Genomic DNA, 26811 nt, shown 5'->3' with positions numbered 1-26811 from the left:
TTGTAGTGAATATTTCTACTCTGGATTTTGCTCTTTTCACTCAACTGAGACTACTCTTACTTAGGGTGACCACATGAAAAGGAGGACAGGGCTCCTGTATCTTTAACAGTTGCATAGAAAAGAGAATTTCAGCAGGTGTCATTTGTATATATGGGGAACCTGGTGAAATTCCCTCTTCATCACCACAGTTAAAGTGCAGGAGCAATAGTAGAGTGACCAGATTTAAAAGAGGGCAGGGCACCTCTTGTGATGAATTTATTTATTTATTTCATTTATATACCGTCCCATAGCCAAAGCTCTCTGGGTGGTTTACAACAGTTAAAAATGGTAGACATTAAAAAGTATACAAAATTTAAAAAACCATCAGAAACATGGAAACAACAGTGTAAAAACAACAGTATCCATTTAAAAACAACAATTCTGGGGTCCATTAAAAAACAAACTTAACGTTGTTAAATGCTGTGAAAATGCTGTTAAAATGTTAAAATGCCAAAACCAGACCTGAAACCCAACTGAAATGGATCCAGATAATCAGTCTCATCCAAGCGCGTCTGGAGCTGGCCCACAACCACCCGCTCAAGGACCTTGCCCAGGAATGGAACATTTGCTACCGGCCTGTAGTTACTAAGATTTTCCGCGTCCAAGGAAGTTTTCTTCAGGAATGGTCTGATTACCATCTCTTTCAGACAGCCTGGGACCACTCTCTTTCACAGAGAGGCATTAATCACATCCTTGGCCCAGCCGGCTGTTCCATCCCTGCTACCTTTTATTAGCCAAGGGGGGCAAGGATCCAGTACAGAGGTGGTCACGCGGACCAGTCCAAGCACCTTGTCAACATCCTCGAGCTGTACCAACTGAAATTCATCCAAGAAAAGAGGAAATGTCACCAGATTCTCCATACCTGCTGGAATTCCCTTTTCAATACTGCTGCTAAAGTCACAGAAGCCCTGCCCTTCTTTTCATATGGTCACCCTACTCTTACTCATATTCCAGTTCAGGGGCATTGGACGTTCGGTCCGTGGGCCCAATCCGGCCAGTTAGGAATCCCCATGTGCCCCTTCCTTTGTCACTTGACTGCTGGTTGTTCTGTGGCTTTCTGGCCTTTGTGTCTTTCCCCCTCCATCCTAAAAAAGCAAAAAGGCCCTTTCTTGATCCATTCTACGAATGTGGCCTTGTCTTCAACTTTTCCATTCTCTGAAACAGCTCTTAAGGGATCAGTGCTACATGTAGAAACTTGGGACGACCCTTTTGTCCTAGCACAACTTCCTGCTCTGTGCCAACTAATGCAAGGTCTCTGACCCCTCGTATATCCTCCTATCCTGCCAAGATGTGCCCGCCTCCCACTGAGTGGAGAGACAAGTGGACATTGACCTTCATACATGTAGGTTGCGAATAAGTAGTTCTAACTTATACCTCTGCTCTGTGCCAACCAACTGCTGCCAACTGCTCTGACCCCTCGTATATCTTTCTACGCCTCCCACTGCCCGCCTCCCACTGAGTGGAAAGACAAGTGGTCATTGACCTTCATATATGTGTGTGCCCACAGTAGCTTGTGAATAAATAATTGTCACTTATAACACTTGCAAGCATTGCAGACTCTCTAGCAACCAGCTTTCTCCATCCAACTGATCTGCAAGAGGGACCGGACTGCACTGGGCAGGAAGGAGGTGAGTTTGTAACCACTCAAAAGAGAGTTGCTTTGAGAAAGGTGACACAAGAATGAAATTTAGAGTGGGACTGGGAATGATTTATATCGATGTGTTGGATGCACTTTCAAGCGTGCAAAAAACACTGAAATCAGGGCCATGGGGCAGGGATATTACTAACAACGTTAAGTGGGGAAATCCCCTGTCCTCATCAATAAAAATCCCACAATAGCGAGACCTGATCCCTCTGAAAGGATCCCTCCTCAAAGGGAACCCAATGGAGTCAGCCAATTAAGCTGCTTTCTGGGACATTCAGGACACATAGAAGGAAGTCTTTCTTCATGCAGCACAGAGTTAAACTATGAAATTCATAACCATGAGGTGCAGTGATAGCCCTCGATTTGAATTGCTTTAAAAGTGGGTCAGATCAATTCCTGGCAGAGAAGGCTATCAATGGATACTAGTCCTGATGGCTATGTGCTACCTCCAATGTCACAGGCAGTAAGCCTATATACGTATTGCTGGGGAACATGGGTGGGGTGCTGCTGCTGCACTCATGTCTTGTTTGTGGGTTCCTGGTCAACAGTTGTTTGGCCACTGTGTGAACAGAATGCTGGACTAGATGGCCCCATGGGACAGATCTACACCTTCTATCAAATCATTATGAATGTGGAATAAAAAGCAGGGTATAACACTATGAAAGTGGCCTGTGGAATGTGCTGCAACAGTTATCAGTGCACTTCAATACCTGCATAAAGCAGTAGTGTAGATCTAGATTTGGTCCCATCCAGCATGGCTCTTCTTATGATAGATGTATCACAGAACAGGTCTAAACAGGTCTAAATCAGCTGACCAGATCTGGTGTCCTGAGCGAAAAGAACCATTCCGCTGTGCCAACAAGTCACAGGGTAAAATTGGAGCATGTTTACCTTGGAAGAGGTATGGCCTATCTAACTTGTACTTGTTGTAACCTGCTTGAGAATGTTCTCCTTCCAGCTGCTGCAATGCCTGGTCTCCTGATCTCATCACTTTCATGCTTCTACCTCCTCCTCCTCTTTCCACTGATCTCGAAGTCTGACTCTGAAGAGCAAGGTGTTGTAGTCACCAGCAGTGGTCCAATCAAGGGCAAAGATCTTCCAGTTGGCTCTGGCTTTGTGTCTGCCTATCTGGGCATCCCTTATGCTGAGCCCCCGCTGGGAAAATTACGTTTCCAGAAGCCTGTTCCACATCAGCCATGGAGTCAAGTCTTCGAGGCTACCCGTTTTGGCAACGCCTGTCCCCAGATAATATTTTCGGGCTTCCCTGAGGCAGACATTTGGGTTGCCAATCGACCACTCTCAGAAGATTGTCTCTTTCTCAATGTCTGGGTTCCTCATCCACCACCTTCTTCACCAACTCCTGTCCTTGTCTGGATACATGGAGGGGGATTTTTCCATGGCATATCCTCCTTAGATATATATAATGGAGCACATTTAGCTTATCATGAGAATGTCATTGTAGTCACCATTAATTACCGCCTGGGGGCTCTAGGCTTCCTCTCATTGCCACCAGCTGCCCCAGGAAACATGGGCCTCTTGGACCAACAGCTGGCACTGAAGTGGGTACAGGAGAATGCAGCTGCCTTTGGTGGAGATCCAACTCGCGTGACCCTTTTTGGCCATAGCGCTGGTGGAGTCTCCGTGGGCTTCCATCTTCTCTCACCAAATAGCCAGCCCCTGTTTGCCCACGCTGTGCTTCAGAGTGGGGCTCCCAATGCCATCTGGTCTTGGAAAAGTCCTGAGGAGGCCAAGCAGAACGCCCTTAATTTCAGCCAGCTCCTGGGCTGTGCAGAAGGCAACGATACTGCTGTGGTGAGCTGCCTCCAGGAAAAAGATGCCATGGAATTTGCTGAGCATGAGCAATTCCTATATCATGCAAGCAAGTTCATTCTGGACATTCCCTTCGCACCAACAACAGATGGGGATTTTTTGCTTGATGCACCGCAAAGGCTTGTGGAGGCCGGGAAAATTCACCATAAACCAATTCTCATTGGTGCCGCCTCTGATGAAGGGTCTATTTTTGTGACATTTCTTTTTGCTGACACCAATCACAGCCTAATCAGTTGGGAGCAATTTCGGAAAGGGATATCGATGACACTGCGAAAGGGTACTGAAGAAGCGGTTCAGGCTGTGTTGCTGGAGTACAGCAAAGAAGACCACGGTTTGGCAAAGTACCGTTGGTCCCTGTCACAGTCCGGTGGTGATTTCCTCTTTGTATGTCCAGCTGCCACGTTTGCTGCAAAGCTCAGCGAAGCTGGGAGTCCTGTGTACAGTTATTCCTTTACACATCACACCTCCGCCTCTGCTTGGCCTGAATGGACTGGAGCACCCCATGGTGCTGAGGTACCTTATTTGTTTGGAACCCTGGAATCAGCCGTGGGCGCCAACCGAACATACACAAAGGCCGAGGGTGCACTGAGCCGCAGGATGATGCGGTATTGGGCTGAATTCTCCAGAAGTGGGTAAGACTGAAGCATAGTCTTTTCCTCTTAGGCTCCGCTACTGTATAAAGAAGGAAGGCCCACCCATTCAATAAACCGGGGGCTCTGCAAAGTCCTGAAAAGATCTGGGGCTCAGGCCCAGAGAACAAAATAAAATCCCACACATTTGCATGTGCTAATTTACAAATGGAAATATAAGTGCATAATTAGAAATAATTAGTATAATTTGAATTTTACAGAAGGCAAGCTAATTATCCTCTTGCCTGCTTTTAGGACAGCATTGTGCAATGTCCAAGTTGTTCTCGCTCAAACTTTTGACTATGCATAGTTTCGGGTCTGGATATGGATCCCAAACTGATTCTGGATCCTGCTTTGCTCCAAATCCAGATCGGGGCTGTATCAGTCCAAAGCAGGTCAGAGCAGACCAGAGCAATGTTGGGCATATCAGCTAGTTCAGCTGTGGGGATCATGACGATGACAAGGTTTCAATACTGGGCACAGTAATGGACTGTATGAGGGCTAATAAACTGAGACTCAATCCAGACAAGACGGAGGTACTGTTAGCAGGTGGTTCATCTGTTTGGCGAGGTGATGTTTGCCCTGTCCTGGACAGGTTTGCACCCCCCCTAAAGGATCGGGTCCGTAGTTTGGGGGTGCTCTTGGATCCGGAACTGCCACTTGAGGCACAGGGGAACTCACTGGCAAAGAGCACCTTTTATCAGCTTAGGTTGATATACCAACTACGCCCTTATCTGGACAGAGGTAGCCTAGCTACAGTTATCCATGCTCTGATAACCTCTCGTTTGGATTACTGCAATGCGTTAGATGTGGGGCTGCCTTTGAAAACGGTCCAGAAACTTCAGCTTGTACAAAACAGGGCAGCCTGTTTATCAACAGGGACTGGCCGGCGAGATCACATTACGCCAGTCCTTTTACAACTTCATTGGCTGCCAGTCCAGGTCCTGGCCTGATTCAAAGTGCTGGTATTGACATTCAAAGCCCTAAATGGTTTGGGGCCAGGTTATTTGAAGGAACGCGTCCTCCCATATGTACGTGCCTGTGTTAGATCAATGTTCTTTTCACCCAAGGACGAGATCCAAACAGCCCTTAAGCACGACTCCACCATTCCAGCGACAGAGGGTTCAAAAGCGCTTTATTGATTAGTAATCAAGGCCTGGTCTATCAAAGGGAGCAATCAGACAAAAGACATAGGGAATATGGTATAGTATTAAAGCTTTCAAGGGGCAGGGCCCAGTAGCAGCATTAACCAATCAGAATGTAACACCAGAGCCCCCCCCCTTATCTTTTGAAGGTGTTAGCAGAACCACCTAAAAATGGAGGTGGTTCTGCTAACATTTGGACCTTAAGATCATCCTCAGGGGCCCTTCTCCGTGAGCCCCTGCCAAAGGAAGTGAGGCAGGTGGCTACTAGGAGGAGGGCCTTCTCCGCTGTGGCACCCCGGCTGTGGAATGAGCTCCCCAGAGAGGTCCGCTTGGCGCCTACACTGTATTCTTTTCATCGCCAACTGAAGACCTTTTTATTCTCTCAGTATTTTAACACTTAATTTTAACTTAAATTTAAATTTTACTGTTCTAACTCTGTATTTTAATCTTATATCAATTTTGCTGATTTTAATCTTATATCAATCTTAATCAATTTTAATCTTATATCATTTTATCCTGATTGTGCTTTTATATTGTATTTTGTATTTGTGTTTTTAACCTGTTGGTTGTTTTATTATGGTTTTAATTTTTTTGAACCGCCCAGAGAGCTTCGGCTATTGGGCGGTATAAAAATGTAATAAAATAAATAAATAAATAAATACTGTAAAAATTCTGGAGGTCCTTGGTCATGCAATAAGGTAGGAAAAACATTTTTTAAAGGATCAATAACTCAGTATCACAGAGTTCACACATTGCCGTCTTCTCTATTTAAGCTTGTGAACTGCCCAGAGAGCTTCGGCTATTGGCCGGTATAAAAATGTAAATAATAATAATCATCATCATCATCATCATCATCATCTCTCTCTCTCTCTCTCTCTCTCTCTCTCTCTCTCTCTCTCTATATATATATATATATATATATATAATCTTTTATATATACTATATATACTAGTAATATATATATTACTTCCTCCACAGGAATCCCACAGGATCAGTGGCCAATGAGGTACAATGGCCGCTCTATAATGCCACCCAGCAGAACTACTTCCAACTTAGCACTGAGCCATCCCAGGTTATGGAGACATCTCCTGCAAGACATTGTGGTTTCTTGGAAAGTCTTTTTTTGAAGGCTGCAAATCCACGTGAGTTCAACACGTAGTCTGGTGGTGTGTGTCGGGATGGATGTGTGTTGCTGATATCTCATGAGATAGATGTTTCTCGTAACTTTGCTTTCAATTGGAACGGCCATCTCCTAGATCAGATTGACTTCATACATGGCTTCATGATCCCTACGATGGCTGAGCAGTGGGCTCGTTTATTTCCAATTGTGCAGGCTGAACAGGCAGCAAGCAAAGCTATAGAGCTATTCTCAAAGTAAAAATCACTCCATCCCCACCAAGATCCTTAAATCTTTTCAGCCTAGGGAAGGATGGACTCACCTCTGTCTGTTCCACTGGGCAGTCACATCACACCTGCAATCCTGCATGAATGGTGGCTGTACAGCTTCCATTTGCATACAAGATCTTTTACTCAGAATAATGGGCCACCATTTCTAAGAAAAATGGCAAGTCACAAAGGGTTTGGGGGCATGTGGTGCTCACTGGGCCATCCAGAGGCTCATGTGGTGTGGCAAGCTACAGTAGCCAGCTGTTGGGGTCCACGTAACACAGATTGGGAGGCTGAGATGTGGTGGTCGGGGAGAGTACTTTGGACTCCACACCCATATCAGATGCCCATGACATCACTATTTCCGCCACCCAGTTAGCTCTTAGGAATCTTCCCCACGAGTAGCCACTTGTTCTTTAAAACCCGCTGAGCAAGCTCCTATTGTTCACTATTAAATACTAAACGAGGAGAGAGAGAGAGAGAGAGAGAGAGAGAGAGGGAGAGAGATGTCCATTTTGCATGACAAAAAAGCATGATGACAATTTAGTTTTTTCAATTAAGTAATTTCAAGTTGACCTTCTTTCTCCAGTAATTGTAGTGTTTTTCTGGGAGGCAAGCAAACAAACAAGATGCTGTGTAAGACATCCCCTGCCATTAATCACGTTTGATCACTCCTAGTTGAAATGCACTAGCAGGACCAATATGCAGGGAAGAGCAACTATTGAGCAAATCCAAGGATAGTTGCTACGTCGTTGGATTTTCTCAATAGTTGCTCCATCTCTGTGCAACAGCTATCTTCATTATTAGGCATTTCCTTATTGTGTTTCTTGATTTGCTGGGAATGGGCTTCACTTGATACCTCTTATAAGGAAGATCTGTAATACTCTGCAATAGATATTATTATGGAAAAACAGTAAAGAGAAAGGGCATCATGGAAATTAGGGCTGTGCACGCCCCCCCCAAACTGCTTTGTGGCCCGATCTGGAACTTCCGGATCAGGCCCGAATGGCTTCGGGCCGATCCGCATATTCCCTGCTCCGCCGCCGCTGCCGCCAGAACCAGGTAAGTCAACCCGCTGGCCCCCTTACCTGTGTCCATCATGGGCTTCAATTGAGTCCCCGGCTTGAAGCTGGAAGAGGCCGCAGCCTTCACTTCTGGCTTCAACTGGGGCCTCAACTGAAGCCTGCAACGGATGCAGGTAAGGTTCCGTCCCCCCTTACCTGGCTCTGCCATTGCCGCATGGACGCTGCCCCCGCTGCCAGGTAGGCCAAACACCCCACCCACTTACCGGAACCCCGGCCTCTTCCTCCTGAAGCTGGAGCCTCAATTGACGCCTGCAACGGACTGCGATGGACACAGGTAAGCCTCCTTCCCCCCTGCCCCCTTACCTGGCTCCATCACCGTCGCCGCAGGAACTGTGGTGGCAGCAGTGCCAGATGAGTCCCCCTCCCCCTCACTTACCTGCGTCCGGAGCTCTGTATTGAGGCGATCCACTTCGCCTTGATCCGCAGCCCCCCGAAACAATCCACCTCCACCTTTACCGGAGGCGGATCAGGCTGCTCCGATGTTGCTTCTAAGAACCAAAGCAAAGTGGAGCACAGCACTAATGGAAATGTTGTGTTCTGTGGATAAATAGGTTCTTTGAAAGGTTATGTTCCTTAGAGTGCGCGATACTTTGAAATAAAAGATGCAGGCATAAAATATGGGGCATCAAGCAATCTTCATTGCATGGCAAATTCCTTTTGCTCTTGTGTATTTGGCTTGTCTCACCTTGAATATAACAAAGAACACATCCACACTACAGAATTAAACTAATTTGACAGTCGTTCTTTTCCCTAAAGTAACCATAGTTCTGTATATGCATGTTGTAGACAGGAAGGCTTTAACAGAACATTCCTTGCATGATGATCTAAGATACGCTTCCCCAAATTCTATCACAACATCTAAAGTGATGTAGAACCTCTATCTCTGTAGCCCTCAAAAACTTTCTTTCAGATTCTAGCTTGTCCCTGGTTGTTTCGTTGTAGTCAGGACAGCTATCTTTCTCTGTATTTTTTCTTCTTTCTTCTGCAGACACATTGGGAGAGGATCATGTTGCTCCAGGCAAGGAGGAAGATGGGAGGACAGATGACAGTACTCAATAAAAGGAATCCCGATTGAAAGTCAGCAGTGATGCTTAGAGCTAGGGGGTGATGCTCAGCAGATAAGAACAAGGAAGAGGGGAAAATGAAGTCCAGAAAGAATGAGTGGAAAAGAGCACACTGAATTCTTAGAAGCAGAACCTCCCCACCCACCCCCACACCTTTCCCTCCTCGTTCCCACAGTCTGCACCTGACATTGTTTCCTGCTTCATCGGGGCCTCCAATACCAGATCCTTCAAATGTGTACCTTTGGCACCTTTCTTGCAAATGTAAACCTTTTGTGCACGGTGGTGACAACAATAAAGCTATCTGCAAAGAAATAAAAACCTTGTTATGCTTTGCACCCCACTTGGAGCAGTAAAATGTTTCACTGGTTCCAAGACTAATCCACGATTCAGTTTACTTAGAAGGAGGTCACTGGAGACTTATGGTAAAAATACCACTGGTGGGGAGGGAAGTGTGTGTGTGGCAGGACTGCATTTGGGCGCCCTCAGAGCTGTGGGACCCTGGATCTCTGTCTCATGGTCCAGCCTCAGGGAAAGGATTGCTGTCAGGTGCAAATGACCTGCAGAGGGTTGTTTCCTTCAAGGGAACATGGGGCTTGATTACAAGCAAAAGTTTGTTCAATGTATAGTTGTTAAAACATTTTACTATCTTCTGGGTTTTAAACGGATTGGGATGGGACTCCATGATTGACACAAGGGCTTGGCTGTCCATAACCACCATTATTTCAAACAAAAAGGAGGAGAGAAACCCCCCACATCCCAAGTCAAATCTGGTGTTGTGTGTGTGTGTCTGTGTGTTGACTTTACAAGTGTTACAACAGCTTTCCATGGTCAGAGGGCTATCAGAAGAACCTCACAGGTCATAGCTTACCCTCAGTCATTGTGACTGCAAGTGTGGTTTCTGGTCGCTCCTTAACCTTACATTGCAACTAGGGCTTAACCAAATGGATAAAGGCCATTTCTCCGTTGTTTCACCTACCTTAAAATTGGTTGTTTTGTTTCAGCTATGTTTTGGAGAGTGAGGTGAAATTCTTTGGGGCAGCATGGTATTATAGCAGCTACCATTTTGTTTTGCCTAGAAAGCTTTATTTTGAGATGATTTTTGAATTTGCAGAAATTCAAAATGGCTGCAACCACAAAATGGCTGTCTCCTTTGCCACTCACTGGCGTCTAAAATTAGAGTGGAAAGTGGTTGAGTATCTACATGAAAACACACACTTAATTATCACTTAATTTTCCATTGCTCTTTTTGAGTGACATTTTAGCTTCTGTAGTCTTAAATCTATGTTAAAAAAATTCACATGATTCAACAAAAATATCTAGTTTGACATGAATGCTTGCTTACTATATGGGGGGAAACCCCATGTAACTGATTGGGCTGCCTGAGGATGGTGGTGAGGGTCGACACTATTATGGTTGCAAAATCTGTTCCTGCTGTAGAAACAATGCACAGGCCCTTATTATTATTATTATTATTATTATTATTATTATTATTATTATTATTATTATTATTATAAATAGCACCAACAATGTACTTGGTGCTGTATGGTATGTAGAAATAAAAGAGCAACAGTATCCTGCCCAGATTCTTACAATCTAAAATCACATTAAAACATATGAGGGGGAGGTGTAGAACACCTGCACTTTGGTGTTTTTTTTCCTTTTAGAAATGAACACCTGCACATGGGGAGGGGGAGTAGAACCTGATAAGGCAATGTCGCTCCACACCAATGCACATTCATTGTCCTTATGGTAAATCTTTGGAAAGGGCTAACTATCATAATTGCCTCTTTTGGATAATTTCTATTCTGGATTTCAACTGAGACTACTGTTACTCTTATTCCAGGTCAGGGGCATTGGATGTTAGGTCCATGGGCCAAATCCGGCCAGTTAGGAATCCCCATGTGCCCCGTCCTTTGTCACTTGACTGCTGGTTGTTCTTTGGCTTTCTGGCCTTTGTGTCTTTCCCCCTCCATCCTAAAAAAGCAAAAAGGCCCTTTCTTGATCCATTCTACCAATGTGGCCTTGTCTTCAACTTTTCCATTCTCTGAAACAGCTCTTAAGGGATCAGTGCTACATGTAGAAACTTGGGACGACCCTTTTGTCCTAGCACAACTTCCTGCTCTGTGCCAACTAACTCAAGGTCTCTGACCCTCCTTGTATATCTTCCTATCCTGCCACGATGTGCCCGCCTCCCACAGAGTGGAGAGACAAGTGGACATTGACCTTCATACATGTAGGTTGCGAATAAGTAGTTCTAACTTATACCTCTGCTCTGTGCCAACCAAAGCAAGGCCTCTGACCCCTTGTATATCTTTCTACGCCTCCAACTGCCCTCCTCCCACTGAGTGGAAAGACAAGTGGTCATTGACCTTCATATATGTGTGCGCCCACAGTAGCTTGTGAATAAATAATTGTCACTTATAACACTTGCAAGCATTGCAGACTCTCTAGCAACCAGCTTTCTCCATCCAACTGATCTGTAAGAGGGACCAGACTGCACTGGGCAGGAAGGAGGTGAGTTTGTAACCACTGAAAAGGGAGTTGCTTTGAGAAAGGTTGAAAACGTGACACAAGAATGAAATTTAGAGTGGGACTGGGAATGAGTTATATCAATGTGTTGGATACACTTTCAAGCGTGCAAAAAACACTGAAATCAGGGCCATGGGGCAGGGATATTACTAAAAATGTTTAGTGGGGAAATCCCCTGTCCTCATCAATAAAAATCCCACAATAGCGAGACCTGATCCCTCTGAAAGGATCCCTCTTCAAAGGGAACCCAATGGTGTCAGCCCATGAAGCTGATTTCTGGGACATTCAGGGCACATAGAAGGAAGTCTTTCTTCATGCAGCACAGAGTTAAACTATGGAATTCATAACCATGTGGTGCAGTGATAGCCCCCGATTTGGATTGCTTTAAAAGTGGGTCGGATCAATTCCTGGCAGAGAAGGCTATCAATGGATACTAGTCCTGATGGCTATGTGCTACCTCCAATGTCACAGGCAGTAAGCCTATATACGTATTGCTGGGGAACATGGGCGGGAGGGTGCTGCTGCACTTGTTTGTGGGTTTCAGGTCAACAGTTGTTTGGCCACTGTGTGAACAGAATGCTGGACTAGATGGCCCCATGGGCCAGATCTACACCTTCTGTCAAATCATTACGAATGTGGAATAAAAAGCAGGATGAAACACTATGAAAGTGGCCTGTGGAATGTGCTGCAACAGTTATCAGTGCACTTCAATACCTGCATAAAGCAGTAGTGTAGATCTAGCTTTGGTCCCATTCAGCATGGCTCTTCTTATGATAGATGTATCACAGAACAGGTCTAAACACGAAGTGGGCATCAGCTGACCAGATCTGGTGTCCTGAGCGAAAAGAACCATTCCGCTGTGCCAACATGTCACAGGGTAAAACTGGAGCATGTTTACCTTGAAAGAGGAATGGCCTATCTAACTTGTGCTTGTTGTAACCTGCTTGAGGATGTTCTCCTTCCAGCTGCTGCAATGCCTGGTCTCCTGATCTCATCACTTTCATGCTTCTACCTCCTCCTCCTCTTTCCACTGATCTCGAAGTCTGACTCTGAAGAGCAAGGTGTTGTAGTCACCAGCAGTGGTCCAATCAAGGGCAAAGATCTTCCAGTTGGCTCTGGCTTTGTGTCTGCCTATCTGGGCATCCCTTATGCTGAGCCCCCGCTGGGAAAATTACGTTTCCAGAAGCCTGTTCCACATCAGCCATGGAGTCAAGTCTTCGAGGCTACCCGTTTTGGCAACGCCTGTCCCCAGATAATATTTTCTGGCTTTCCTGAGACAGACATTTGGGTTGCCAATCGACCACTCTCAGAAGATTGTCTCTTTCTCAATGTCTGGGTTCCTCATCCACCACCTTCTTCACCAACTCCTGTCCTTGTCTGGATACATGGAGGGGGATTTTTCACTGGCACAACCTCCTTAGATATATATAATGGAGCACATTTAGCTTATCATGAGAATGTCATTGTAGTCACCATTAATTACCGCCTGGGGGCTCTAGGCTTCCTCTCATTGCCACCAGCTGCCCCAGGAAACATGGGCCTCTTGGACCAACAGCTGGCACTGAAGTGGGTACAGGAGAATGCAGCTGCCTTTGGTGGAGATCCAACTCGCGTGACCCTTTTTGGCCATAGCTCTGGTGGAGTCTCCGTGGGTTTCCATCTTCTCTCACCAAATAGCCAGCCCCTGTTTGCCCACGCTGTGCTTCAGAGTGGGGCTCCCAATGCCATCTGGTCTTGGAAAAGTCCTGAGGAGGCCAAGCAGAACGCCCTTAATTTCAGCCAGCTCCTGGGCTGTGCAGAAGGCAATGATACTGCTATGGTGAGCTGCCTCCAGGAAAAAGATGCCATGGAATTTGCTGAGCATGAGCAATTCCTACATCATGCAAGCAAGTTCATTCTGGACATTCCCTTCGTACCAACAACAGATGGGGATTTTTTGCCTGATGCGCCGCAGAAGCTTGTGGAGGCCGGGAAAATTCACCATAAACCAATTCTCATTGGTGCCGCTTCTGATGAAGGGTCTATTTTTGTGACAATTCTTTTTCCTGACACCAATCACAGCCTAATCAGTTGGGAGCAACTTCGGAAAGGGATATCGCTGACACTGCGAAAGGGTACTGAAGAAGCGGTTCAGGCTGTGGTGCTGGAGTACAGCAAAGAAGACCACGATTTGGCAAAGTACCGTTGGTCCCTGTCACAGTCCGGTGGTGATTTCCTCTTTGTATGTCCAGCTGCCACGTTTGCTGCAAAGCTCAGTGAAGCTGGGAGTCCTGTGTACAGTTATTCCTTTACACATCACACCTCCGCCTCTGCTTGGCCTGAATGGACTGGAGCACTCCATGGTGGTGAGGTACCTTATTTGTTTGGAACCCTGGAATCAGCCATGGGCGCCAACCGAACATACTCAAAGGCTGAGGGTGCACTGAGCCGCAGGATGATGCGGTATTGGGCTGAATTCTCCAGAAGTGGGTAAGACTGAAGCGTAGTCTTTTCCTCTTATGCTGCGCTATTTATTTATTTATTTATTTATTTATTACATTTTTATACCGCCCAATAGCCGAAGCTCTCTGGGCGGCGCTACTGTATAAAGAAGGAAGGCCCACCCATTCAATAAACCAGGGGCTCTGCTAAGTCCTGTAAAGATCTGGGGCTCAGACCCAGAGAACAAAAAATAATCCCACAAATTTGCTTTTGCTAATGTACAAATGGAAATATAAGTGCATAATTAGAAATAATTAGTATAATTTGAATTTTACAGAAGGCAAGCTAATTATCCTCTTGCTTGCTTTTAGGACAGCATTGTGCAATGTCCAAGTTGTTCTTGCTCAAACTTTTGACTATGCATAATTTTGGGTGTGGATATGGATCCCAAGCTGATTCTGGATCCTGCTTTGCTCCAAATCCAGATCGGGGCTGTATCAGTCCAAGGTAGGTCAGATCGGGACTGAAGTGCTTCAGACCACTTTGGGAGAATGCTAAGACATTGCCCCTGACCATTCGTGGGAGTTATCTGACCCACCTGGTCATATTCAACCATCATCTGTCCTTCATGAGAACTATAATTTTAAGGAAGATGGCAGCTTTGTCTTTTTCTAGATCTAATGTTGAAAACTGTGACAACTGTGAAGGGCCATTTCCAGAAATGGCTGCTCTAATTAAAAAAATGAAGGAATAAGGGGAGGCGAAAATCACCTTGCTACTCCTTCCACCCTGTTCAGGAGGATCGTAACCCTGTGAATTATGGGGCTTATGATAATCAGGGGCACTATTGATAAGACTGTACCATAAAGCAGCAATCCTAAGCACACTTCATATGGAACATGCTGCCTTATATGCAGTAGGGCTTGCGTTTGTACAAACATGCATAGGATTGCAATGGAAGCCAACTGGTGTAGTTCTTTGGACAGAATGGTGGCAAAGAAAAGGTTGCACCTCTTTTACACAATAATTACACTTGTGTACACTTCAGGTGTAGTGGTATTAGTAATTTCTACCTATAAAGCGGAAAGTATGTGTGTGTCACGTATGTCCCAAAATGTTTACCCACTTCCACAGATGGTACTGCCTTAATACTGTTCACCCAGACAGGTTGTTGTGTACACGGACCAAAAAAAGTCTAAAAACATGAATTTTGGCATCTTAAGTATTTTTAAAGAATTTAATTAAACCTAGATTTATTCCTACAACTCCCAGCATGCCTTGGTTGGAACTCCCCTTTGGTAGCCATTGTGATTCCTAAAGTCAGTCAACCCCAATTCCACATAATAGGAAACAACTCACATAAATGGGCTGCATCCATTTGCGGTGCCTCCTCCCACCTGCCATGTGGTGTTTTAAAGCCATAATTAGATACAACAGCATGTCTTTGAGAGGCTGAACTCTGGACATGCTCTGTCCTGATATCGCTGTTTTCTCAGAAACTGAGGGAAGCACATGTGCAGCCTTCACCCTTAAGAGGGAGGGAGGAAAGGGAAGCACTCTGTGCATGCCCAGAAACAAGCTTGACAAAGGGGGACAAGTGTCTGACCCAGTCCCGGCCCTTCAGTACAGGCTTCTGATGGAGCACTTCATGGGTGAGAAGTGTGGGCTGAGGCAGTCCCAGGAGGACTTGGCCAGAGTTGTGCGCATCCACTAAAAGCTGCTTTCCTGTCCTCCTCGGCGATGCTACTCCTCAACGCTCTGTCAAGGGGCAGCATCAGCAACAAGAGGAAAGCAACTCTCAGAGGACATGGGCATCTGAGGGCTGCCAAAGGCATGCTGGGAGGTGTAGTACTGGCATGTCTCAGTCCTAACACAGCCCCCACTTTCCTAACCTTTTGCTAACTGTCTCTGTTCTCCTTCTACCTGACTTTCTCCAACTGCCACTAACCCCGCCCACCATTCCATTCTAGCCTCAGCTATCAGTCATTCCTCCATTCACTCTTTGGTTTAAATAGTTATGTTAGGTTTTTACATAAAAATCATAAACTTCATTCAGTAATTCTTGCTTCTGTCTGGCATGCTCTCCCACCACACCTTGGATGTGTTCAATGATTAAGGGAGCTAGGCTTGTGTCTACAACTCCCAGCATGCCTTGGATGGGTGGGAAGACTTATTAGGCTTTGGCGTCCATCATCTGGAAGTAGCTTGCTATCCTGGGCCTGAAAGGAGAGTGCCTGGGCTGGCTTGAGCAGAAGGGAAGGAGGTCACAGCTCTGGACCTGTCACTGATAGCAACAACCAAGCTACCTGTGAGTCAGTCAGCCAGCTCCCTCAGAGAGAGAGAGAGAGAGAGAGAGAGAGAGGTGGGTGGGGGAAGAAACTAATTTAATTTGTTTTGAAGTTACCTCACTGGCCCAGGACTGGCCTACCTTGCAAGGTTGTCATCAGGGTGAGAGAGGGGAAAAAAAAGAAATTAATTTAATTTGTTTAAAGGTTAACTCACAGGCCTAGCACTGGCCTGCTACTTTAAGATGATTACCTTGCAGACATATATATCTTAGGGCCCCCGAGCAATACCAAGTAGAAACTTGAAATTTGGCATGCTCTTAGGTCTGGCTGTACAATGTACCAGAAAGTATTTTTTTTAAAGTATTTAATAAAAAACCAAGGCTTGCCTACAACTCCCAGTGGGGCTCCCATGAGTCTTTTCTTGTCACCAAACTATGATTCATGGTAATGACCAGTACAAATTGCTATTATTCCTTCAGGACATTCCATAAATAAAATTTCTTCAGCGGGAGATATTGAAAATGGCTTTATCCTCTATGTGACTGCATAGCAGTGGCATGTTATAAACACTATTCACAGACCAGAGCAATGCTGGGCATATCAGCTAGTTCAGCTGTGGGGATCATGACGATGACAAGGTTTCAATACTGGGCACGGTAATGGACTGGATGAGGGCTAATAAACTGAAACTCAGTCCAGACAAGACGGAGGTACTGTTCTAACTCTGTATCTTTTACTGTTCTAACTCTGTATTTTAATCTTATATCAATTTTGCTGCGTGGTTTTATCCTGGTTCTGCATTTATATTGTATTTTGTATTTGTGTTTTTAACCTGTTGGTTGTTTTATTATGGTTTTAATTTTTGTGAACCGCGCAGAGAGCTTAGGCTATTGGGCGGTATAAAAATGTAATAAATAAATAAATAAATAAATAAATGAAATAAATAAATAAATACTGTAAAAATTCTGGAGGTCCTTGGTCATGCAATAAGGTAGGAAATACATTTTTAAAAGAATCAACAACTCAGTATCACTCAGAGTTCACACATTGCCGTCTTCCCTACTGGAAGCTTGTGAATTGCCCAGAGAGCTTTGGCTATTGGGTGGTATAAAAATGTAATAAATAATTATATATATATATATATATATATATATATACATATTACACTATATGTAATAGTAATATATATATTACTTCCTCCACAGGAATCCCACAGGGTCAGTGGCCAATGAGGTACAATGGCCGCTCTATAATGCCACCCAGCAGAACTACTTCCAACTTAGCACTGAGCCATCCCAGGTTATGGAGACATCTCCTGCCCGACATTGTGGTTTCTTGGAAAGTCTTTTTTTGAAGTCTGCAAATCCACGTGAGTTCAACACTTAGTCTGGTGGTGTGTGTTGGGATGGATGTGTGTTGCTGATATCTCATGAGACAGAATTTTCTGGTAACTTTGTTTCTATTGGAATGGCCATCTCCCACATCTGATTCACTTCATATGTGGCTTTATGACCTCTATGTCTTCTGAGCAGTGGGCTTGTTTATTTCGGATTGTGCAGGCTGAGCAGGCAGCAAGCAAAGCTGTAGAGCTACTCTCAAAGGAAAAATCACTCCATCCCCACCAAGATCCTTAAATCTTTTCAGCCTAGGGAAGGATGGACTCACCTCTGTCTGCTCCACTGGGCAGTCACTGAACCATCACACCTGCAATCCTGCATGAATGGTGGCTGTACAGCTGCCATTTGCATAAAAGACCTTTTACTCAGAATAATGGGCCACCATTTCTAAGCAAAATGGCAAGTCACAAAGGGCTTGGGAGCATGTGGTGCTCACTGGGCCATCCAGAGGCTCATGTGGTGTGGCAAGCTACAGTAGCCAGCTGTTGGGGTCCACGTCCACGTAGCAGGCTGAGATGTGGTGGTCAGGGAGAGTACATTGGACTCCACACCCATATCGGATGCCCATGACACACCTACTTCCGCCACCCAGTTAGCTCTTAGGAATCTTCCCCATGAGTAGCCACCTGTTCTTTAGAACCCGCTGAGCAGGCTCCTATTGTTCACTATTAAATACCAGGCTGTGCAAACAAGGAGAGAGAGAGAGAGAGAAAGAGAGAGATGGCCATTTTGCATGATAAAAAAGCATGATGACAATTTAGTTTTTTCAATTAAGTAATTTCAAGTTGACCTTCTTTCTCCAGTAATTGTAGTGTTTTTCTGGGAGGCAAGCAAACCAACAAGATGCTGTGTAAGACACCCCCTGCCATTAATCACGTTTGATCACTCCTAGTTGAAATGCACTAGCAGGACCAATATGCAGGGAAGAGCAACTATTGAGCAAATCCAAGGATAGTTGCTACGTCGTTGGATTTTCTCAATAGTTGCTCCATCTCTGTGCAACAGCTATCTTCATTATTAGGCATTTCCTTATTGTGTTTCTTGATTTGCTGGGAATGGGCTTCACTTGATACCTCTTATAAGGAAGATCTGTAATACTCTGCAATAGATATTATTATGGAAAAACAGTAAAGAGAAAGGGCATCATGGAAATTAGGGCTGTGCACGGCCCCCCCGAACTGCTTTGTGGCCCGATCTGGAACTTCCGGATCAGGCCCGAACTGCTTCGGGCCGATCCGCCTGTCCCCCGCTCCGCAGAGCGGAGCGAGATCCAACTCCACCGCCGCTGCCGCCAGAACCAGGTAAGTCAACCCACCGGCCCCCTTACCTGTGTCCATCGTGGGCTTCAATTGAGGCCCCGGCTTGAAGCTGGAAGAGGCCGCAGCCTTCACTTCTGGCTTCAACTGGGGCCTCAACTGAAGCCTGCAACGGATGCAGGTAAGGTTCCCTCCCCCCTTACCTGGCTCTGCCATTGCCGCATGGATGCTGCCCCCGCTGCCAGGTAGGCCAACCACCCCACCCCCTTACCTGCATCCATCGCAGTCCGTTGTGGGCTTCAATTGAGGCCCCGGCTTCCTCCTGAAGCTGGAGCCTCAATTGACGCCTGCGATGGACTGCGATGGACACAGTTAAGCCTCCTTCCTCCCTGCCCCCTTACCTGGCTCCATCACCGTCGCCGCAGGGACTGTGGTGGCAGCAGTGCCAGATGAGTCCTCCTCTCTCCCACTTACCTGCGTCCGGAGCTCTGGATTGAGGCGATCCGCTTCACCTCGATCCGCAGCCCCCCGAACCAATCCACCTCCGCCTTTACCGGAGGCGGATCAGGCCGCTCCGATGTTGCTTCTAAGAACTGAAGCAAAGTGGAGCACAGCCCTAATGGAAATGTTGTGTTCTGTGGATAAACAGGTTCTTTGAAAGGTTATGTTCCTTAGAGTGTGCGATACTTTGAAACAAAAGATGCAGGCATAAAATATGGGGCATCAAGCAATCTTCATTGCATGGCAAATTCCTTTTGCTCTTGTGTATTTGGCTTGTCTCACCTTGAATATAACAAAGAACACATCCACACTACAGAATTAAACTGATTTGACAGTCGTTCTTTTTCCCAAAGTAACCATAGTTCTGTATATGCATGTTGTAGGCAGGAAGGCTTTAACAGAACATTCCTTGCATGTTGATCTAAGATACGCTTCCCCAAATTCTGTCACAACATCTAAAGTGATGTAGAACTTCTCTATCTCTGTAGCCCTCTTTCAGATTCTAGCTTGTCCCTGGTTGTCTCGTTGTAGTCAGGACAGCTATCTTTCTCTGTATTTTTTCTTCTTTCTTCTGCAGACACGTTGGGAGAGGATCATGTTTCTCCAGGCAAAGAGGAAGATGGGAGGACAGAAGACAGTACTCAATAAAAGGAATCCCCACGAAAGGTCAGCAGGGATGCACAGGGCTGAATAGAGCTAGGGGATGATACACAGCTCATAAGGACGGGGAAGAGGTAGAAATGAAGGATAGAAAGAACGAGTGGATAGAACATACTGAAGCAAAGCATTCCCCACTTCCTCTTTTTCCCTGTTCTGCATTTCCACAGTCAGCCCCTAAAACTCTTTCCTGCTACATCAGGGGTGCTAAATCCAGACCCTTCAAATATATACCTTTGGCACCTCTCAAAGAGATGGCACCTCTAACAAGGTTTCCGTTAGTGCCAACATCATTAGTTTCAGAGCCTTCCTGGTTAAAACCAAGTTGCATGGTGGTGAGTGACAACAATGAAGCTATCTGCGACAAACTAAAAGCCTTTTTATGCCCTGCACCCCACTTGGAGCAGTAAAATGTTGCACAGGTTCCAGGACTTAGCCAGGATTCAGTTTACTTAGAAGGGGGTCAGTGGAGACTTATGGTAAAAATAAGTGGGGTGGGAAGTGTGCATGTGGCAGGACTGCATTTGGGCGCCCTTAGAGCTGTGGGACCCTGGATCTCTGTCCCATGGTCCAGGGAAAGGATTGCTGTCAGGTGCAAATGACCTGCAGAGGGTTGTTTCCTTCAAGGGAACATGGGGCTTGATTACAAGCAAAAGTTTGTTCTATGTATAGTTGTTAAAACATTTTATTATCTTCTGTGTTTTAATACTTTGAAAACGGATTGGGATGGGACTCCATGATTGACACAAGGACTGGCCTGCAAGCACTGTCCACACCAGACATCATCTGAAACAAAAAGGAGGAGAGAAAAGACTATAAATCACAAGCAAAAATTTCTCTCTCTCTCTCTGTGTTTGTGTGTGATGACTTTACAAGTGTTACGACAGCTTTCCATGGTCAGAGGGCTATCAGGAGAACCTCCCTCCTGCTGTCAACTGTAACTGCTGAACTTTCCAACTAAGATTGTAGTGCCTGAATTTGCTTTCCTTTCCCCCCTCCTCCTCCTCCCTCCCAATCCCCTTTCCTTTTGTGTCATGTCTTTTAGATTGTAAGCCTGTGGGCAGGGACTGTCAAGAAATACTTTTGTAAGCCGCCATGAGAGCCTTTTTTGGCTGAATGGCGGCATAAAAATCCTTAAATAAATAAATAAATAAATAAATAAAACCTCACAGGTCATAGCTTACCTTCAGTGAGTCTGACAGCAAGGCTGGATCTACACTACTGCTTTAAAGCACTTTATAACAGTTATAAAGCGCTTTAACTGCTTTAAAGCGCTATAAAACTGTTATAAAGCGCTTTAAAGCAATAGTGTAGATCCGGCCCCAGTGTGGTTTTGGTCACTCTGTATCCTTACTTTGCAACTAGGGCTATACCAAATTCACAAAGGCCATTTCTTAGTTGTTTCACTTACCTTAAATTTGGATGTTCAGTTCCAGATGTGTTTTGGAGGGTGAGGTGAAATCCTTTGGTGCAGCAAATAAATAAATAAACCAATAGGAGCAGCTACCATTTTGTTTTCCCCAGAAAGCCTTATTTTGAGATGATTTTGGAATTTAAAATGGCTGCCACCATAAAATAGCTGCCTCCTTTGCCACTGGGTGCTGTAGTTGGAGTGGACAGAGTGGGTACATGTTTAAAGAGTCCAGCAGATCATTTTATGAGGAGTAGTGTTAAGTACACCTCTTAAAAATATCAAGTCAGAGTGTGCCTTTTTTCTTTGCCTGTATCTCTCTCTGTGTGTGAATGTTTGCATGTGTGAGAGAGCTCTGTCTGTCTGTCTAATGAATTGATTGGAGTATCTGTATAGTTAGTCTGATCTGTCTGTCTGTCTGTGTATCAGCTTTATTTGAAAGCAGACCCAAAAGTTAAAAGGCATCCCATTCGTTTTTTAAAATTAACAATATTTAGCTTGTTAATTACTCCCAAGTAATCATGCTAAAGAATTAATGAAATGTGTTGGTGGGAAAAAGGTGTGGGAGGGGCTGTGTCTTGGATTTGCTTCTCGTCATAGTACTGGGTCAATTCCATGCATTTTTGGTCAAATCACTTGTTTCACCCCTATCCGAATTGCAAAATGATCAATCCACATTCCTTTCGTGATAACAGGTGCAGCTTGGTTTCACACTTTCAAGAACAGATCAAGGTAGATACCTGAAAAAAACAGGACTACTTTTCATGTTCAGTAATAAAGATCCATTGCCTGTATATACAGTTTGCTGTAAACCTGGCCCACAAATAAAAATCGAATTAATATCTGTCATCTCTGTGATGATGTTTTGTGTTATAAAAAATGGAAGAAGTGTTGGAAAAAAGGAGGGTTTTAGGTGGAAGACGATGTGGTCTGCTCCCCCTCTTTAAATTCCATGAATGGGTGCTAAAAGTCTCTTCTGGAAACACCCTATGAGTTCTTGATCTTTGCCACTGAACCCTCAGCAAAGTAACTGTTCTATTGTCTTGAGGTTTTTCTTGCAACCCGGCAAATGCACCTGTAAATGAACGAGAAATCTAATAAACATGTACTGAAATCTTTTGTGTGAATACATTGGTTTGAAAGAAATCGAAATTGGAATTTGCATTAAAAATGGGCAAGTATGAGTGACATTTTAGTGGTTGTAGTTTCAAAGCTATGTTAAAAAGGAATCCAGATGATTCTACAAAAGTATCTAACACAGCTAGAAACCTTGCTCTAAACTATGAGATATAGGCTTTAAAATTACATTGTAATGAGCTGTCTTATATCGAGAAAAATGGATTGAGCCTCTGTGTGTATAATGAAGTTTAACCCTATTGCTTCTTACGAATTCCTGCTATGAAATAACTAGATTAGGGGGATGTGTGATGAGGCTAATATCAGAAGGCTTGGTGTCTCCATTTATAAACTTTCACCTCCCTGAACATTAGGTTCCTCTCTAGCATTTCTGAGCCCTGTCACAGCCCATGTGGCTGAGGCCCAGCCTGCTGGTGCCTCCACTCACTGTTAGGATGAACGTTGCTTGGGCCTTCCAGCAGCATTGCAGCTACTGTTCAGACACTCCATCAGCACGGATATGATTCTTCACAGCAGTGGCACTTCTGATTAGGAGCTGAACAGCCATTTGACTCTGATTGGTGCTGGGTGGCAGCTATCTTTTGTCTCCCAAAATGCAATGCCTGACATCAATGCTGGGCACAGCACGTTGTGCACCATAAGAGGGCATCCACCCAGCTCCCATCCAATTATGCCAGCAATGGCACATGGGGAGCACAGCTGGGAAAAGGGGATGAGCAAGTGGCAGCTGCCGGCATCTCAAGTGATGGCAGTTGGTAGAAGCAGTGCCAGGGATGGGCCTGATGGCATTTGAATCTGAGGTAGATAGCAGGGAAGGGTGGGCATTGGGCATCTCTACTCCAAGGGCCGACTCAAGCCTGGTATCAGCCCGCTTAACAAGACATGAATGCTTACCATATGGGGAAGAGCCCATGTAACTGATGCGGGGGAGGTTGTGATGGTCAACACTATTATGGTGGCAAGATCTGTTCCTGCTGTAGATACAGGGCCGGTGCCAGACTATTTTGCGCCCTAGGCAAGGTGAGCTACTTTCACACACACACACACACACACACTAAAAAAATGCCAAGTTTGATTTTTAAGAACAGATGTTTCCTGGAAAAAATAAGAAGCACAAAATCTTGAAACTGCTAAATTTATTTTAAAGTGCAAGAAATACGTCATGCCAATTATAGCAATCAAATTGGAAAGGACCGTCTATGGTCTAAAATGCCTTATTTAATAGGAATATCACCTCCAAATATCCCCCCCAACTCACACACGCGCGCGCACACACACACACACACACACACCATCACTCACTCCAAACAAACACACACATGAACACATGGATTCACTCAAAGACCCCATGCACCCCATTCACCCATACATTCTCTCTCTCTCTCTCTCTCTCTTCCGGGCGTGTTCTGGGAGTCCAAATGTGGAGCCGCCCCAGCCCCACCCCAGCGTCCCTGGCTTTGCTTCGGCTGGGCGGGCGCAGGGCGCCATCTCACCCGCCCAGGCCCAGCTGAATCCTCGGGCCGGGCTGGCTCACAGCCAATGCGCATGAGTGCTGCGCTGTGCCCAGCGCCCCTCTTAGCTTGGCGCTCTAGGCGGCCGCCTGAGTGGCCTCTATGGTAGCACCGGGCCTGTATAGAGACAACACGCAGGCCCATTTTAAGTGTAGAAATGAACATCTGTATGTTGGGGGGGGGGCAGAGCCTATTATTGCAACCTCACTATGCCTATAAACATTCATTCTCCATACCTATGCACATTCATGTGGTGAATCTCTGAAAAGGGCTAAATATCATGCTTTCATTTTTTGGATCATTTCTATTCTGGATTTTGCTCTTTTCACTCAACTTAGGCCTTAGCTAGACCAGCCTTTATCCTGGGGCAAACCCCGGGATCATCCCTGTACGCCCACATGACGCACAGGGGCTCCCAGGATCAGGGAGGGATCATCCCTCCCTTGCCTCTGGATAGAGCCCTCCCCTTTGGGCTCGCTTTTCCTGCGGTCTCAGGCTGAGCCGGAGACTACGGAACGTGTGGCCTGTTGCTGCGGTTCGACCCAGCTCCACGCAATTCCTCGCCCGGAGCCGCACGTGGGGCACAGCCCTCCTCAGGAGCGCCCATCTAGGGTAGGGTGAGGGGAGCGGGGAAATTAAGTTAAATTAAAAAAAAGACTTACCTTAAGCGCACAAGCGTTCATGTGCTGCTTCTCCTTTAAAAATAAAAAATGGCGGGTGCGACGCCTCTCTTCCTGAGGTCGTTGTGCCTCACATGTAAACGGAGGAGGGATCTTGCATTAATTGCAATGCGAGATCTTCTCTCCATCTTGGATTATCAGGTATGTCTAGCTAAGGCCTGGGACTACCCTTACTTATATTTCAGGTCAGAGGTATTGGAAGTAAGGTCTGTGGGCCCTATCTGGCCTGGTTGGAGCCCCCATCTACCCCTTCCTTTGTCCCTTCCCCTGTCACTCGACTGCAGATTGCTCTGTGGCTTTCCGGCCTTTGCATGTTTTTTCTCCATTCTAAAAGGCAAAAAAGTTCTAAAATATGTTGATATTTTGCCCCTCCCCTTTGCTTTGGCTCCCACACCCTTTCCTGTGGCACCACCCACCATTTGAACGTGGCGCCCAAGATAGGGTGACCATATGAAAAGGAGGACAGGGCTCCTGTATCTTCAACAGTTGTATTGAAAAGGGAATTTCAGCAGGTGTCATTTGTATATATGGAGAACCTGGTGAAATTCCCTCTTGATCACAGCAGTGAAAGCTGCAGGAGCTATACTAGAGTAACCAGATTTAAAAGAGGGCAGGGCACCTGCAGCTTTAACTGTTGTGATAAAGAGGGAATTTCACCAGGTTCCCCATATATACAAATAACACCTGCTGAAATTCCCTTTTCTATGCAACTGTTAAAGATACAGGAGCCCTGTCCTCCTTTTCATATGGTCACCCTAGCCCAAGAGCTTCTCCAAAATTAATTTTGGCCTTGAGCCGAATGCTCCCAGTGAAACTCCTCCAACAATACCTTAAGTTCATCCTTGATACTCCTCCTTTCTTCTCTTCTCTTAGGTTGCTTCAAAACTGGTGTCATCTAGCACTACCCCTTCATTGTTCTTCGACTAAAAGCTATGTGGACAACTTGTGATTGATGTACCACTTCACACTTTTGTGCGTGTACATCCCATTACGTTCCATCCAAGTAGTAGGCGTAACCTACCTGTCTGAATGGGTGGGACAGGAACCAATTCACCCAAGCACATCATCTTAGCAATGTGGAGTGGTGCTGGTGATTAATTTGTATCCATTTTAAAATTAGGGCTGAGAACCATTTTCATATAAACCCTATTGGATGATTACTTTAATGACTTAAAAAACATTAGGCTAAAATCTGTTTTTGGGTGCAGTTGATGCAAACTTATCTAGAATAAGTGCAATTCAACTCAATGGTCTTGTGTCTGAGTAGACACTTATAGGATTGCAGCCTTACTGCCAACCCAACACACACAAAAATATACATGAATGTGATTTGGGGCCATTTTACCATCCCTGTCCCTTTCCCAATGTATCCTCAGGTGGTGTCATAAAAAGCATTTTTAGTCTTGTTAAAGGCCTGGGAAACTGAAAAGGCCTTGTCTGGTGCCAAAATGGCAACAAAGCAGGTGGGCAGGTGAGCTGCTCTGGAGAAGGCCCCATAAAAAAGATGCCTTATAAAAAGGGAGTGAAGAGAGAGTGGCAGTTTCAGAGCACATGCTGAGTATGGATGCATCCTTGCCTTCTCCAATGTTGGTTTCCATAATAAATTCCTGACCATTCTGCCAATGTTGTCTTTTCGAGGTTCATCAAATGAGCATTTTATTGCACGCTCGCTACTGCCCACTTATGGATGTGCGGACGTCCTTTAGACGACAACGTCTGCTTTCCTCTCCTTCTACTTGTTTTTCTGTCACAAAATAGAGCCCTTTTAATCCAACCTTTTTTAAACACACACACACCACAGAATGTGCTGCTATCTCTTGCTGTGTACAGGAAAAGCAGTGCAATAATAATAATAAAAGACCCTGAATGGACGACGTGCTCTTTGTTTACTTCCTCTTTACCCTCCGGGCAGAAAGAGGAAATCATGAGGGACAAAATTGGGGGCAGAGAAGCGATGGTGCTGTGCGATGGTGCTCTTCTTCAGCTTTTTCCTTTTCCGTAACAGCTCTTAAGGGATCAGTGCTACATTTAGAAAGCTGGGATGACCCTTTTGTGCAAGCACCACTTCTAGCTCTGTGCCAACCAAAGCAAGGTCTTTGACCCTTGCATATCTTTCCACCTTGTCAAGATGCCCCCGCCTCCCACTAATGGAAGGACAAGTGGTCATTGCCCTTCATACACACACAGTAGCTTGCGAATA

The 26811-nt window shown here is 45.4% G+C and overlaps 1 protein-coding gene across 3 annotated transcripts; it reads left to right on the top strand.

The window, feature by feature from the left end:
• The first annotated feature begins 1538 nt into the window (after positions 1-1538).
• LOC134395906 (cholinesterase-like) lies at positions 1539-22397 on the top strand. 3 transcript variants are annotated; one of them, XM_063122142.1, is made up of 5 exons: positions 11227-11337; positions 12318-13821; positions 17267-17430; positions 19793-19881; positions 21979-22397. In XM_063122142.1, the coding sequence occupies exons 2-4, from the start codon at positions 12326-12328 to the stop codon at positions 19861-19863; spliced, it is 1731 nt and encodes a 576-aa protein (XP_062978212.1). In that variant the 5' UTR covers positions 11227-11337; positions 12318-12325; the 3' UTR covers positions 19864-19881; positions 21979-22397. The 3 variants fall into 3 exon arrangements, with proteins under 3 accessions (XP_062978213.1, XP_062978214.1, XP_062978212.1); XM_063122143.1 differs by lacking the exons at positions 11227-11337; positions 12318-13821; positions 17267-17430; positions 21979-22397 and adding exons at positions 1539-1667; positions 2643-4146; positions 6267-6430 and having other exon boundaries at positions 19793-20413; XM_063122144.1 differs by lacking the exons at positions 11227-11337; positions 12318-13821; positions 17267-17430; positions 19793-19881; positions 21979-22397 and adding exons at positions 1540-1667; positions 2643-4146; positions 6267-6430; positions 8748-9141.
• Positions 22398-26811: the final 4414 nt, after the last annotated feature.

Source organism: Elgaria multicarinata, chromosome 3 (genome assembly GCF_023053635.1).
Source record: "Elgaria multicarinata webbii isolate HBS135686 ecotype San Diego chromosome 3, rElgMul1.1.pri, whole genome shotgun sequence".
Taxonomy (NCBI): Eukaryota; Metazoa; Chordata; class Lepidosauria; order Squamata; family Anguidae; genus Elgaria; species Elgaria multicarinata.
This window is presented reverse-complemented; position numbering and strand designations above follow the sequence as displayed.

Bases quoted from the DNA above. Each gene is read 5' to 3' on its own strand.
- LOC134395906 (XM_063122142.1), top strand. From the start codon at position 12,326: ATGCCTGGTCTCCTGATCTCATCACTTTCATGCTTCTACCTCCTCCTC. The intron at 13,822-17,266 runs GTAAGACTGAAG...CTTCCTCCACAG, and splicing joins GCTGAATTCTCCAGAAGTGG to GAATCCCACAGGGTCAGTGG. The intron at 17,431-19,792 runs GTGAGTTCAACA...TTTCTTCTGCAG, and splicing joins TTTGAAGTCTGCAAATCCAC to ACACGTTGGGAGAGGATCAT.